General features: G+C 39.6%; 1 protein-coding gene across 2 annotated transcripts in view; it reads right to left on the minus strand.

The window, feature by feature from the left end:
- LOC109818374 (kinesin-like protein KIN-14B) overlaps nucleotides 1-16,168 on the minus strand; it is a 44,757-nt gene that overhangs the window by 10,057 nt on the left and 18,532 nt on the right. For both annotated transcript variants that reach the window (XR_002241447.3, XM_020383817.3), the window contains exons 15-18: nucleotides 3,541-3,596; nucleotides 3,232-3,457; nucleotides 473-664; nucleotides 132-323 (exon numbers count right to left, since the gene is read on the minus strand). Coding sequence is in view for 1 of the 2 variants with exons in the window: in XM_020383817.3 (XP_020239406.1) it covers nucleotides 132-323; nucleotides 473-664; nucleotides 3,232-3,457; nucleotides 3,541-3,596 (666 nt within the window). In the remaining variant the exon portion in view is untranslated. The remainder of the gene's footprint in view (nucleotides 1-131; nucleotides 324-472; nucleotides 665-3,231; nucleotides 3,458-3,540; nucleotides 3,597-16,168) is intronic.

Consider the following 16,168-nt stretch of genomic DNA (forward strand, 5'->3'; position numbering starts at 1 on the left):
TACAAAGATCTAAAAGAAGTCACAGGAAGCCTTCCTCAATAGTTTTTCACACCTTAACTGAGCTTTTCTGCTTGCTGGTATATACAGAAGTAAGGAAAATATATAACAGATTATTAGGTGTTAGCAGCTACCTCATCAATGCCACGTATCTTCAACACCACAGATGAAAATTTGGATTTCTTTTCTGGCTTTAGATTCACTTTAAATCCCTGGATCTGCTCGTCAACATATAGCACAGGAGACCTACCAGGACTACTCCCTCGGCTGGAACTTCTACTGCGCCCAGTATTAGCCTTCTCAAGAAAGGACTCAACTGGCAAAACCTTCCAATTCGATGTGCAAGACATTCAAAATCAACAAAATGCATGCCACTAGACTCAATAAGACACCATAAATACACAATGAAAACCTTATTAGAACTTTTTTTTTTCTTTTTGAAAAAGAGAAATCCAATAGCCTCCACTGGTATTACCTTAATTGATTGCAACTCTGGAGATCTTGCAAGCAAAGATCTTATGTACAGAATTCTAACACGGGAAACAAGCATGGTGTCCATTACTCGTTTTGGTTCCATCTTTCTAATAAAAGAGAAAACAGCATCCCTAATTTCAGCAAGTATCGCATGTTCTCTAGAGGCACCAGCTTTGATGACAGCCGCCAGAACCTGCAACATTTTGAAAAATGCTCATAAAAGTTTAGCCTGAAATGAATACTGACATGCTGTCAGTATGGAAACTGGCAGACATTCTATTGATATCTAGAGCAATCAACCTCACTAGTTATGGATAAAATTGTATGTACAACCTCTTTTATTTTCAGTACATGATTATTTCAAGGTGTTATACAATGGGAGAAATTGTCACCCTAAATATTCTTGTAGTAAATGTAGAAATCATTATAGCACAATATAGGGATTGACAGTTATTATAAACACACATGATTATATATATGTTGGAAAGTTGCCTCAATTACAGTCCCCCCAAGCCCACCTTAGTTGCGACCTCTTTATGGGCTGCTTGAATTGTAGCCTCAAGGGTGGTGGCTTAGTTCCACATTGACTAGAGATATAGACCAACAATGGATCTAGGATAGGCTCTGGAACAATCATAAAATGTAGGTTTGGGCCTAATATCTTGTAAGGTGAGGACGGCCCAAGCTTCATAAGTTTTACTTAAGTCATATCTTAATCGATATGGGATTTACAACACATCCCCCATATTAAGAACTGAACATTTCAAGTATGAAGTTTGCAAAATGACTATCAGCATGAGAGAAATTTTATAGCAAGCAAAGCTAGGTCCAACCTTCTCAAATAAGTAACAATTTCTTTTGGGATAGAAACAAGGCCAGTGCAAGCATTTGTTGAGAATACAAGGAAGGTAAAATACTTGGAGATCTTCATCAACAGGCCATGAGAAAACTACACAAATGAACTTGACAGTGAATTTAATCCAAAACCTTAAGACATTAAGTTTGCAGGTCCTTTCACTATTATTAACCTGCCCACTCTGTTAGAGTAAGATATTTGATTGTACTGATATAGTTTTTAATTTCCAGTAGTGTGGGCAGCGACACCTTCAAGGAGACCTGCAATATTGTATCTTTCTTTCCTTTCTGTTAGATTTTCAGTTGGATGTTCAGTTGGGTTTCTGTTAGAGTTCAATTACATCTTAACTAAATGTAAACATCTATAAATACTTAGTTATTGTACACAAATCATATATTTCATCTCATTCTCTCTGTATCTTCTCTCTAAGAATTCTAATGTCCACTCCTACACACTTGCAAGTGCAATGCAATGTTGACATTCACAGTAGGGAGTTGCATTGTACTATTGTCATGAACCAAGCCATGTGAAGCACACTTGTAATAAATTTCAAGATAAACAATAGTTAAATCAATTGACAAATGTTGTCTTGTCTTCTTGAAAGACCATCTAGGTCTCTGCTAATGAGTTCAAATTTTCCCAGCATCAAGAGTCTATCAAATCCATTGTTCTTGTTACTTTTGAAGAGACAATAAATCAATTGCATATGTTATCTTTCCATCATCCAAATATTTCATCAATTCTGAGACCACAGATCACAAGACAAGTAACCAAAATCTCTTTTCCACTTTTCAATCAAATTCCACCTCTATCCTAGGTTCTGGGACCATCAATCCAAATTTCAGTCTTGTCACTCCATATCCTCATTGTTGAGCTTACCATCAATCTCTGTTAACAAAATTACCTGTCTTGAAATGTTTTATCCCATTCCTTCTCGATTATTGTTTGTTTAAGGACCTTACAACAAAGCAAATCATTTGTAAAGCTCATGAGTCTGGCAGTCTCTACATTCTCCAAATGTAAATGTTGAGATCTGTTGCTTGTTCCAATGCTTAGGCTCCATTTGAGATGCATTGTCAGTTGGGTTGGGCCATTCATCTCTCAATAAGCTTTGTCCTCAGTTCAAGCACTTATCATTTTCCAAACATCATCTATCCTTAATGTCTAGAGTAAATATACAGGCTGCATGCTAATTTCGGTTATTCACTCCAATGTTTAGGGTCCTCATCCAGTTCCATCTAATTTATTATTTTTGGTGATTACTCGTGTTATTTGGTTATATTTAATGAAAAACTGTTGAGTTGTTTTCTCATTTTAGTGTCTTCTATGCTGAAATAAAAACTCAAATCCATACTTTTGTTCATACCTTGCCACGTGACAACTCAAATTTGGGTTTAGGCTTAAAAAAAATAGATACCAAGTGATTTTATGGAGGGATTTATGTGGGTGGATGAAGGTTTAGGAATTTTATGAATGTTAGAACATAGGTCGGAGAGGCTCAGGTTTTGGGTTCTGGTATTACGCTATGTTTAGAGGCGTGGGTTGAAGCTGGATATTAGAGCTTTTAATTGAGGGACAGAAAGCTTGAATATCTGACATGTTACAATCAACTAAAACTTGTGTAATTTATTTCCCATACAAGAGGAGTGTCTTGAGCGTAATCTGCTCTACCCTTGGGAAGTGAGTGTAATTTCCCCAAGGTTTTTAATGCATCCAAGTCACCACATTACCCAGTGAGTAACTTGAAAGAGGTTAGAGCATACTGAAATGTTGAATTTCACATGTATGATCAGGATTTAGACATTCTTCCCCAGAAAACTGAAAATAACATATAACACATCTGCACATATTACAATAAAGTTGTTTTCAATAAACTGAATCATAAATAGATCATCCATGCATACCAGCATCAAAAGCTTGTTTGCACCATCAGAAATGGCAGCATTCCCTTCATATTGATCTGGATCGAAGTCATTCAGGGCAGCAGTAAGATATTCACCTGCAGGAGTACTCTTAACTATTTCAGAGCCAGTTTTAACTAGAGCAACTGTGCCATCATTTTTATCAGTGGCCAAAGGTGATGGAAGAACATCCATAGAACGAGAACTTGTATTATTGCTGGTGCCATTCCTGTATCAAGCCAACCAGATTATAGTCAATAATCATATGCTTGATAACAAAACAAAATTTACAAGTAATATAATAAATTGTACCTTCCAATTTCCCGAGGCTGAACATTATCCGATCCACGAGATAATGGACTGGACAACTGAAAATAATAAGGTGCCAATTTTAGAGAGCTAAAAATATCACACAGAAGCATGATATTGATATAAAAAATTGTAGGGGAAAAAAAAAATTTGGTTGCAGCAATGAAGATCAAAGCCAGTTTATGAATCAAAGTTCTTCACAATCAAACATTTAGTTCTTTGTGACACAACCAGTCATCAGAAGAAAATTAAAGCAGGGCCATATACAACTTATTTTAATAACAAACCACAATTTGATATACAAACATTAAAATAGTTATTGTCAAATTTAAAAAGGTTGATAACAATATGTTGTAAATATCATAGATATTTAGAAGATCTAGAATATCTCTAAGTATCTTTGGATATTTGTTTCCCTATTTCCTTATTTGTTTGTTTCCCTATTTCTTTATTATTATTATTTCCTTGTTTAAGGATAGTCATTTACCCTATAAATAGGGATATTATAGAATGTACAAAATACACAATTAATATACAGTTTCTTTTTTCAACCTAGTATCAAAGCTCCCGATCTTAAGAATTCTATTTCCACAACTCAATACCGGCGTATTTTACGCCACTCGATATCGACATATTGTCCATCACTATAATTGTCAACAGCACTTCCAGTTGTCAAACTAGGAGATGCGACTTTCTTTTACCTGTCATACATTATAAAAAAAACAAAAGTTGTTCACACGTCATTGTTCTAGCGTCATTGTTACCCATGCACTTTTCACGTGGTACTGTTCATTGTGCACTTTTCCTGTGGTACTATTCAACAGGATAGTTTAAGCTTCATTAAGGAGGAAGTAAAGTGTTTCCACATCCTCCTTCATTCAATGAGTAGGTCATTCAATTCTTGTGTCTTGACCATGAAGAGTAAGAGTTCCTTTAATATTTTTGGTTATGTTTCCCAAAGCATATGGGTCCTTGATTCCGGAGCAACAAACCACATGACCTCATTCCCTACACACTTTACAACATACACCAGAGCACCTACAAACAACTTATTACAGCTGCTAATAGAGATCGTGTTTCTATTGTTGGATCAGGCAGCACCCAACTGTCTTGGACATCCTCCATTTGGTTTACTTAAATCTCTATTTCCACATTTGTTTACAAAAGAGTCGGTTGAGTCCTTTAATTGTGATATTTGTCAAGTTTCCAAGCACCATCAAGCCTCACTTTTGCCTAGTAATACAAAAGTGTTTCTCATTTTGATCTTGTCCATTCAAATGTATGGGGACCTATTGTTGAATATGTTTCTAGGGCTAGATGGATTGTAACTTTCATTGATAATTGTACCCGTCTGACATGGACATACCTTATGAAGCACAAATTCGAGGTTTTTCAAATATTTGTCAATTTTTTCCATTTGGTCAAAAATCAATTTGGCAAGTCTATCAAAAGAATTTAGTTAGACAATGGAACTGAATATGTTAATCTAGAATTTTTTGTGTTTGTTACAAAGCTTTACTATTTCAAATGTTTGTCCCTAATGTCTACCGGGGAGAAGTTGTCCTAACTACTTATCTCATTAACAAGTTACCCACTCGTGTCTTACAAGGGCATTAGTCCAATTGAATACTATTAGAGAATAAATAATAAATACTTTTATTAGTTGTATTGAGTTAGTTTTTCTGTTTTAGGCTTTGTTATTCTCTTTGTTGTAATTCTCTATATATGTAACCATACCGCACAATGTGCAGTTTATCTTTTCAATAATATTCACTTCTAAAATTCTGTTTCTCCTATATGGTATCATCGTGAGCTCGGTGCGATCTTGGACCTCTTCGCGTTTTCTCTTCCGCTCTTCTTGTCGCTGTTTTCTCACGCCGTCGTGTTGCGCCACCGTGTCGCGCTTCCGTGTCGCGTCTCTGTGTTGCGATCTTGGATCTCTTCGGTTTTCCCTTGCGCTTTTCATGTTGCTGTTTTCTCACGTCGCCGTGTTGCGCCGCCGTGTTGCACCGCCGTTTTGCGCCGCTGTGTTGCACCTCCGTGTCGCGTCTTCGTGTTGTGCGCTTCTTTTGTTGTCGTCTTGCGCCTCTTTGTCGTTGCTGTTTCTTGACGGAGCGTGTGTTGCGTATCCGTGTTGCGCCTCTTGCTGTTGCGTTCTCTCGACAAAACGTTTGCGGTTGTTTTCGTCATTGTTTCTCTCATCCCTGCGCTGTGTGTTTGTTGTTGCTTTCTTACACCGCTGTGTTGTGCCTCCGCTGACTTCTTCGTCGCAATGTTTTTCTCGTCGTCGTGTTTGGTGTTGTCTTCTCCATCCTTTCCTTTGATTCTTGAAATCCGTTTCAATGGCTTCCGCTTCTGCAGTCTCCACTCAAGCTTCTGCTAGTATCAACAATACCTTCTCTCAAACTGTTACTTGTAAACTTGATGAGAAAAATTTCATGACCTGGCAGCAACAGGTCACTGCTGTCATTCGTGCTCATGATCTTGAGCGTTTTGTTGTCAATCCAAAGATTCCGATGAAGTATCTCACCAGTGAGGATCGTGATGAAAATTCCGTGAATCCTGAATACACTGTATGGGATCGCAAGGACTCACTTTTGTTCTCCTGGCTTCTAACCACACTTTTAGATTCGATTCAAGCACGTGTTGTGTCTTGCCGCCATTCATATCAGATATGGGATATGGTTTTTCAACACTTTCACTCTCTTACCAAAATCAAGGCTACACAACTTCGTCTGGAACTTCGCACTATAAAGAAGGGCACAAGGACTTGCTCTGACTATTTGCTTCGCATCAATACTATTGTTGAGATTCTTGCCTCCATTGGAAGTCCTGTGTCCACCAGAGAACATGCTGAATGTATCATTGGAGGCCTTCCACCTGAATATGATTCACTCATCTCCACAATTACTGCCTTTGTTAGTCGTGATGATGTTCTTTCTCCTACTAAACTTGAAACCATGATTCTTTCTCAAGAGGCATGACTAGAACAGGCTAGAATGGCGATCATTCAAGAACCTCTAACTATTAATGTAGCTCAGACTACTTCTGTTGCAAATGGAGCTCCAAATGTGAATTTAGCATTTCAGCAACCACAAATGCCAAATTCACAGCCCAACACTTTTCAACAATCCTCTTTTCCTTCACAAGGTGGATTCAATAGCTTTTCTGGTCAGAATCGTGATGGAGGTCGTGGCCGAGGTGCACGTGGTGGCAGAAATCGTTCCTCTGTTCAGTGTCAAATTTGTCACAAACGAGGACATGAGGCGTCTACTTGTTACCAACGAACCAATGGGCTGCCATTTGCTGGATATGGGATGCCTTTTGGTTCAATGTTTTCCTCTTATCCTACTTCTGGTTTTGGCTCTCAGAATGGTTACAGACCTAAGAACTTTGGCTTCAACCCATCCTTTCTTCCCAATCCTGGTCCTGTTCCTTATTCTGGGTCATCAGGATTGGCACAGTGGCCTACTCCTATGATGAGTGGTCCTTTTGGGTCCACTTTATCTGGGCTCGGTTTTTCTCCACCTGGCTTCGTCTTTCCAGCACCGTATTCCAATCAGTCAGCACATCAGAGTACTGCCTCTTCTACTCCACGACCTGCTCCCACTTTAAATACTGCTACAACTTGGATTCCTGATTCAGTAGCTTCTCATCATGCCACTGCTGATCCACAAAATCTTCTACAAAGTGCTCAGTTTACAGGGGCAGAGCATATTGTCATGGCCAATGGCCAAGGTACATCCATAACCTCAATTGGTTCTAATATGTTTAGGTCCCCTGTTTGTCCCTCCACCTTTTTGTCACTAAAAGACCTTTTTTTGCTTGTTCCCAATTTAACCAAAAATTTAATGAGTGTCTCCAAGTTTGCTAAAGACAATAATGTCTATTTTGTTTTCAATCCTCATTCCTGTTTTGTCAAATCACAGGATTTGAACGAGACACTTCTTGAAGGCAAACTTGGAGAAGATGGTCTCTACCGTTTTCATCCATCCTTGATGAAGAATGAAATAGTCAAAGCTGCTCACAAGATAAAGGAATTATATGTGAGAGATAAAAGGAGTAAGAGAGTGAGAGAGAGAGATGAGAGAAGATTTGCAATAGGCAAAGAATGTAACTTATTAACTACTGAAAAACAGAGTACAAGACAGGTTTTATAGAGCCAATTAAGATTGGTCTATAATAACCTAATTATCTATAATAACCGAAAGATAACCTGATTATCTATAATAACAGAAAGATAACCTAATTATCTATAATAACCGAAAGTAACAATAAAGGAGTAAAACTGTACTCCAATAGCCCCCTGCAAGCTCAAGTAGGATGAGGAGACTCAACTACTTGAAGCTTGGACCGAAGTTCACAAAACCGCGTAGGTGAGAGAGCTTTGGTGAGCACATCAGCACACTGATCAATAGCTGGAACATGAACAACTTGAAGACACTTGGCAGCCACTTTCTCGCGAACAAAGAAAAGGTCTAATTCCATATGTTTGGTGCGTGCATGAAGAACCGGGTTGTGAGCGAGAGCGACAGTGCTCAAGTTGTCACAGAAGATAATTGGAGTAGAATGAGTGACTTTAAGTTCAGATAGTAAAGTTTGTATCCAAGTGACTTCTGTTGTGGCAAGGGCAAGGCTTCTGTATTCTGCTTCAGTACTAGAGCGGGCAACTACAGTTTGCTTTTTGGACCACCAGGATACGAGATTTGGTCCAAGGAAGATGGAGGCGCCAGATGTAGAACGTCTGTCGTCAGGATCAGACGCCCAGTCTGCATCACAATAGGCATGGATCGAGAGGGAGGAAGAAGAAGAGGCAGGTTGTAGACGGAGACCCCAAGATGTAGTGCCCTTTAGATACCTGAGAATTCTTTTGACAGCTGCCCAATGATGTGTAAGGGGATGGGACATGAATTGGCAGACTTTGTTTACAGAGAAGCTAATTTCGGGTCTTGTAATAGTAGCATATTGTAATGCACCTACAACTGAACGGTAGAGAGAAGCGTCCAAGAAATCTTCAGAGCCTACTTTTGATAGTTTGCTTCCAGAGATCATGGGAGAAGAAATAGGTTTTGAGCCTTCCATATCAGTACGATTCAATAGGTCACGAATGTACTTACTTTGAGTAAGAATGAGAGAACCATCAGGCTGAGACTTTACTTCAATGCCAAGAAAGAAATCAAGATCACCGAGATCTTTGAGGGAGAAGATTGAATGGAGTTGAGATACAAGCGTATGAAGAATTGAGGAATTATTGCCAGTGATTATAATGTCATCAACATACACCAGGATGTAGATGACATTATTGCCCTGAGAGTATATGAACAGTGATGGATCACATTTGCTGGCATAAAAGTTTAATTGCAGCAGAGTTGATTTGAGTTTGTCAAACCAGGCACGAGGTGCCTGTTTGAGCCCATAAATGGCCTTGTGAAGTTTACAGACGAGATTTTTATCAGAAGCTTCAAGTCCAGGTGGCTGTTGCATGTAAACTTCTTCTTCAAGTGTTCCATTGAGGAAGGCGTTGTTAACATCAAGTTGTTGAATAGGCCAACGATGAGTGAGAGCAAGGGTGAGAATGAGTCTAACAGTAACGGGTTTGATGACAGGGGAGAAGGTTTCATGATAGTCAAAGCCAAATTGCTGATTAAATCCTTTGGCAACAAGGCGTGCCTTGTACTTTTGGACCGAACCATTAGGATTTTCTTTGACACGGAAAACCCACTTGCAGCCTATAGCAGTGCGATGCGGTGGAAGAGGAACAAGAGACCAGGTGTTATTGTGAAGGAGAGCATTGTATTCTGTTTGCATGGCAGCAGACCAGGTCGGATTAGATAAGGCTTGTTTGGTGGTTTTTGGTTCAACCTGGGTTAATAAAAGGGTGGGTTGGAGGCGTGGTTTAACTATACCATCTTTTGCTCTTGTGGTCATAGGGTGCACATTGTGAGGGTGAATAATAGGAGATGAGGAAGGTTCAAGGTTGGAGGATGTGGGAATGGATAAAGTGGAGGGAGAGGTGTGGGCAGCAGTGTTGGGGCTGTAAGAATCAGAGATTAGGCTTGGTGAGGTTGTTGGTGGATTGGGAGAGGTGAGTCTGGTTGCATGAGTGGGTGTGGGAGTGGGATTTATAGTAAGAGGAACTGAAATAGGAAGTTGGGAGTCACTAGCCTTGGAAGAGGAGAAAAGATCCTTGTAGGGAAATTTAGTTTCATTAAACACTACATCTTTGGAGATGTAGAGACGTCCATCAGCAGCAAGGCATTTGTAACCTTTGTGAGAGGTAGAGTAACCAAGAAAAACGCATTCTTGGGATCGGAATTGAAGTTTGTGTTTGTTGTAGGGCCGAAGATGTGGGAAGCAGGAGCAACCAAAGATTCTAAGAGAGAGATAATCTGGTGGTTGATGGAAGAGCTTATGATAAGGGACAGCATTTTGAATAGATGAGGAGGGGAGTCTATTGATGAGATAAACGGCAGTGAGAAAGGAGTGATCCCAGAACTGCATAGGTAATTCAGCTTGAGCCATCAACGTGAGACCAAGTTCAACAATGTGTCTGTGTTTTCTTTCAGCAACTCCATTCTGATGGTGAGTGTGTGGACAGATTAGACGGTGTTGAATTCCAACTTCATTCAAATAAGTAGTGAAGGAACGATACTCACCACCCCAATCAGTTTGCAAAGCTTTGATTGGGTGGTGATATTGATTTTTAACCATAGCGTGAAATTGTTTGAAAACATTAAAGGTTTGAGCTTTAGACTTGAGAAGGTAGATCCATGTAAAGCGTGTGTGAGCATCGACAAAAGTTACATAGTATTGATATCCACAAGTTGACGTAACCGGAGCAGGTCCCCACAAATCGCTGTATACTAAATCAAAGGGTGTATTGTAAATAGTTCTGGACAGATTGGAAGGTAATCTGTGGGATTTACCAAGACAACAAGGAGTGCAGAAATTTGATTTATTATTGCTCACAAGTTGAATGTTGTAGTTCCGTGAAACATGTTTCATTACATCAACATTGGGATGTCCTAATCTAGAGTGCCAAGTGGCAAAGGAAACAGGGCTTGTTGCTGCAGTATTGACAGAAAAAATTCTGGCCAGTTGCTGTTGCTGGACAGATTGCGTACTGGGATTAGGAAGGAGTGCAGGGAACTTGTACAGGCCATCTGAACCAACCGAGCCTTGGAGAAGAACTTCATTAGTGTCCTGTGATTTGACCAAGCAAATGTGGGGGTGAAATTCAAAATATACAGAATTGTCCTTGGAGAATTGGCTAACACTGATTAGATTTTTTGTGATGGATGGTACAAATAGAAGATTGTTTAGAGCAAATTGAAACTTAGGGTTGATTGGAGAATGAAAAGTGGTAACACCTGTGGAGTTAATGTGAAGCCCTTGTCCATTGCCAACATGGATTTGATCGGGTCCTTCAAAAGGAGTGAATTGATGAATATTTTGAGAAACATTGGTAACATGATTTGATGCCCCAGAATCCGGATACCAATTGTTGTTGCTGGAAGAGGAGGATGATGCAATCATGGCTTGAGGTTGTGGCTGGGTGGAGGTGAATTGGACTTGAGGAGTAAATTGAGGTCTAGGTCCAAGAATTCCATGCTGATAAGGAGAAGACAAGGTAGGTTGATTGTTGTACCATGCGCCTGGGTTTGTATGTTGGTTGTTGGAGGGGTACGCGGGTGCTTCAAGGGGTGAGGATGGGACATAGGTTTCATCAAAACGATAATAGCAAGCAGAGGCAACATGTCCATACCTGTGGCAGACTTGACATTGGTACCCAGCGAATCTGCCTCGACCACGTCCTGCCCAATTGGAGAAACGACCACCACGAGAATTGGTACGACCCCCTCGACGATGAGAAGGGCCAGACTGATTGTTTTGATGAGTAAGGTGTGCTTGTGGGTTTGTGGCAGATGGGTCAGGTTCAGTGACGGCAGTGGTGACATTAATGGAGGCAGCGGCTTTCTTCTTGAATTTGTCAAGACGGGATTCATGGCCAAGGAGCAAGGTCTCGACTTCATCAATGGTTAGAAGGTCAAAACGGCTACTAATTAGAGACACGGTGGATTCGTATTCTTCGGGAAGACCTTCAAGAATTATATCAAGATGTTCCTTTGGAGAAACTGAGTCGCCTATGGCTGTGAGGGCATCAACTAGGGTTTGAATTCGAAGCACATATTCAGAGATGGACAGATTGTCAAGGGTGGTGCTGCGAAGTTCATTGCGCAATTGGCGGGCTTTGGCATTCATATGAGAGTGGAAGTAGGTGTGAATTTTGTCCCAAAGCTGGAAGGAGGACTTGCAACCAATGACTCGTGTAAGCATGTCTTTAGACATGGAGGACTGTAGCCAAGATAGTAGCAATTGATCTTGCTGTTCCCAGGCAAGATAGGATTCAGAGATGTGACCAGCATCTCGGTCAGCAAGCGTTGCAAATTTTTGAGGAATTTGGGGGTTGACAAGATAATGGTGAAGACGGTGACCTTTGATGACGGGTTCAACCTGTTGACACCAAAGAAGATAGTTCTTGGTGTCAAGCTTTTCGGAGATGGTGTGAGAGAAGGTGAGAGACGGATGGGAGTTAGAGGGAGGATTCTTGGGTGGGACGGTGTTGACTGGGTGGGCATGAATTGGTGGAGGAGGCGGTGGTGGTGGGGAAGAATTCATTGTAGAGGCAGATTCAGCCATGGAGAGGTTTTGGACGAGCGCGAACGAACGAAGAGAAGAAGGGGATCAAGAAGCTCTATGATACCATAAAGGAATTATATGTGAGAGATAAAAGGAGTAAGAGAGTGAGAGAGAGAGATGAGAGAAGATTTGCAATAGGCAAAGAATGTAACTTATTAACTACTGAAAAACAGAGTACAAGACAGGTTTTATAGAGCCAATTAAGATTGGTCTATAATAACCTAATTATCTATAATAACCGAAAGATAACCTGATTATCTATAATAACAGAAAGATAACCTAATTATCTATAATAACCGAAAGTAACAATAAAGGAGTAAAACTGTACTCCAATACAAGAAGAATTTAATTTCTGTTTTGCCTGAACCTTGTACTTTTCTTTCTGCAACTTGTACAAACACTATTCCTAGTGTCTATAGACAGTGGCACTTGCGGTTAGGGCATCCGCATCATGATGCTCTAACTAAGGCCTTAAAAATTTGTAACATTCACATTCCTACTGTTAATAAAATTTCAGATTTTTGTGACTCTTGTTGTATTGCAAAATCTCATAGACTTCCTTCCCACCCTTCTTCTTCTGTTTACTCTAAACCACTTGAGCTTGTCTTTCTAGATGTATGGGGACCAGCATCATTAGAATCTAGTTGTGGTTATATGTACTTCTTAACGTGTGTTGATGCATGCACTCGCTATATGTGGATTTATCTTCTTCACAGAAAATCTGATGTTTTTTCTCATTTCCTGAACTTTAAGACGCTAGCAGAAAAACAGTTTCAAACTCTCTTAAAGTCTGTTCAAACTGATGGTGGTGGTGAATTTCGTCCTCTAACTTCTTTTCTACAACAACATGGGATTATTCACAGACTCACTTGTCTACATACGCATCATCAAAATGGCATAGTTGAGAGGAGACACAGACATGTTGTTGAGCTTGGTTTAGCCATGCTCCATCATGCTTCATTGCCATTAAAGTTTTGGGATCATGCCTTCCTAACTGCTACCTATCTTATCAATAGGTTACCATCCTCATCAATTGGCCATCAATCACCCTATCAGCTACTGCATCATAAGGATCCTGATTATAAATTTCTGAAAGTTTTTGGCTGTTCCTGTTTTCCTTTACTTAGGCCTTATAATCAACACAAAATTCAGCCTAGATCAGAGGAGTGTATATTTTTGGGATACTCTCCTAGTCATAAAGGCTATAAGTGCTTAAGTAAAGCTGGAAGGATTAATGTGAGCAAGGATGTTGTTTTCAATGAAAACAAATTTCCCTACAATGATCTATTTGTTTCTAAATCAGATTTTTCTACCTCTGCAACTTCGGTATCTGTGACTCCCTCTCTGGTTAAATCCCATTGTTCCTCATCTTCTGTACCAGTTCAGCCTTCTAGCTCGTCCAGTTCAGAATCATTAGAACTCAGTCCGTCTAGTTCAGAATCATTAGAACTCAATCCCCTCAATTCTGAATCTGCTGTTGCACCTGCTGGTTCTCTTACTGATCACTTCTTCTCGTCTTCACCTTTTGTCTCTCAACATCATTCTTCTGTTACAACACTCAATGTTCATCGCATGACTACTCGATCCAAAAATGGAATTGTCAAATCCAGAATAAATCCTACACTCCTACTTTCTAGTGCTGAACCAAAATCAGTGAAAATTGCTCTCACTGATCCTAACTGGCTTGCTGCTATGCAAGCTGAGATTCAAGCTTTACATGCAAATAATACATGGCAGCTGGTTGACTTACCCTCGGGCAGGAAACCTATTAGATGCAGGTGGGTGTTTCGAGTCAAAGAAAATCCTGATGGCTCAATTAATAAATACAAGGCCAGACTTGTTGCTAAGGGGTTTCATCAACAACCTGGTCTTGATTTCTCTGAAACTTTTTCTCCTGTAGTTAAGCCTGTTACCATTCGGGTTGTTCTTTCTCTTGCTGTTTCCTATAACTGGTCTATTCGACAACTGGATATTAATAATGCGTTTCTTAATGGAATGCTTGAGGAAGACATTTATATGTCTCAACCTCCTGGCTTTGTTAAACCTGGGACTAAACATCTGGTTTGCAAATTGCAAAAAGCTCTTTATGGTCTGAAACAGGCCCCTCGTGCTTGGTTTGAAAGATTAACCTCTGTCCTACTCATGCTTGGATTCAGTAAAAGCAAATGTGATCCTAGTCTGTTCATCCTATCTGATTCAACAGTCATTGTTTACATGCTTGTTTATGTGGATGATATTATTCTTACTGGTAATTCTCCTTCCTTATTGCAAAAAATAATTGATCAGCTCCATAAGCATTTTTCTCTTAAAGATCTTGGTACCCTGGATTATTTCTTGGGTATTGAGGTTAAATTTCTTTCTCAAGGAAGGCTATTTCTATCTCAAGGCAAATACATCACTGATCTGCTTACAAGAGTTAAAATGGATGACTCTAGAGGGATATCTACTCCTATGGTTGGAGGTCAACAGCTTGCTAAGGAAGGTACATTGTTTGATGATCCAACCTTATACAGATCCGCTGTTGGTGCTTTGCAATATGCTACAATCACTCGGCCAGAAATTGCTTTTAGTGTCAATAAAGTGAGTCAGTTTATGTGTGCTCCAATGGAGGAACACTGGAAAGCTGTTAAAAGAATAATTAGGTATCTTAAAGGGACTATTGGACATGGGATACTTTTCACTCCTACCACTTCTACTACCTTTTTTAATCTTACTGCCTTTACTGATGGGCGTCTGATCCTAATGACCGACGATCTACTTCAGCTGCCTGCATCTACCTAATCTAGTGTCTTGGTGGTCCAAGAAGCAGTTGCTTGTTGCCAGGTCAAGTACTGAAGCAGAATACAGAGCTTTAGCTAAAGCTGTTACAGAGGTTTTATGGATTCAGTCTCTCCTAAAGGAATTAAAAGTCAAAATAAATACTCCTACTGTGCTCTGTGACAATCAGAGTACAGTTGCTTTATCTCACAATCCTGTGCTGCACTCAAGATCCAAACATATGGAACTAGACATCTTTTTTGTTCGAGAAAAGGTACTAAGTAAAACTCTGGTTGTTTCACATATACCTGCTCAACATCAATATGCAGACGTTCTGACAAAGGCTCTATCATCAAGAAGATTTTTGTTTCTCCGTTCCAAGCTCAATGTGGTCAACCCATCTGTTGTGTTTCATCCTCCTTGAGCTTGTGGGGGGTGTATTAGAGAATAAATAATAAATACTTTTATTAGTTGTATTGAGTTAGTTTTTCTATTTTAGGCTTTGTTATTCTCTTTGTTGTAATTCTCTATATATGTAACCATACCGCACAATGTGCAGTTTATCTTTTCAATAATATTCACTTCTAAAATTCTGTTTCTCCTATATTCTGTTTCTCCTACAAATACATGTTTTCATTTTTCTCTTCTTCTCCCCTACTATTAAGTCTCCCATGTCATGTGTTTGGTAAGTTGCATTTGTTCATTCTCACAGTCTTCATCGTGGCAAGTTAGACCTAAGAATCGTCAAATGTATCTTTATTGATTATCCCTCTAATAAAAAGGGGTACAAGTGTTATTACTCTTAGAGTCGTCGTTTTTTTGTTTAAGAGGATATCACATTTCATGAAACTGAACCCTTCTTTGCCAACCCTCAACTTCAAGGGAAGAGTATTCTAGAAGTTGAATTTGTATTTGGATCGGACATCTTCCTTCCTTGCAGGATGTCCAAGATACTAATCTTGAAGAAGCACAAGATCACAATGATGCAAAAGAAGAATATCAATTCTTTGAAAAGAAATATGAAAGGTGAAAGAAACCCACTTTGCTCCCACAACAAGTTGAATTGTTAGAACCAAAGATAAATGTCCCTAAGGATGATAATGATGATGAGAAAGTTACAAATGATATGCCTATTGCCTTGAGGAAAGGGAAGAGATCATGTGTCAGGTATCTT

The sequence above is a fragment of the Cajanus cajan genome, chromosome 5 (genome assembly GCF_000230855.2).
Source record: "Cajanus cajan strain Asha chromosome 5, NIPB_CcT2T_4, whole genome shotgun sequence".
NCBI classification, from domain to species: Eukaryota; Viridiplantae; Streptophyta; class Magnoliopsida; order Fabales; family Fabaceae; genus Cajanus; species Cajanus cajan.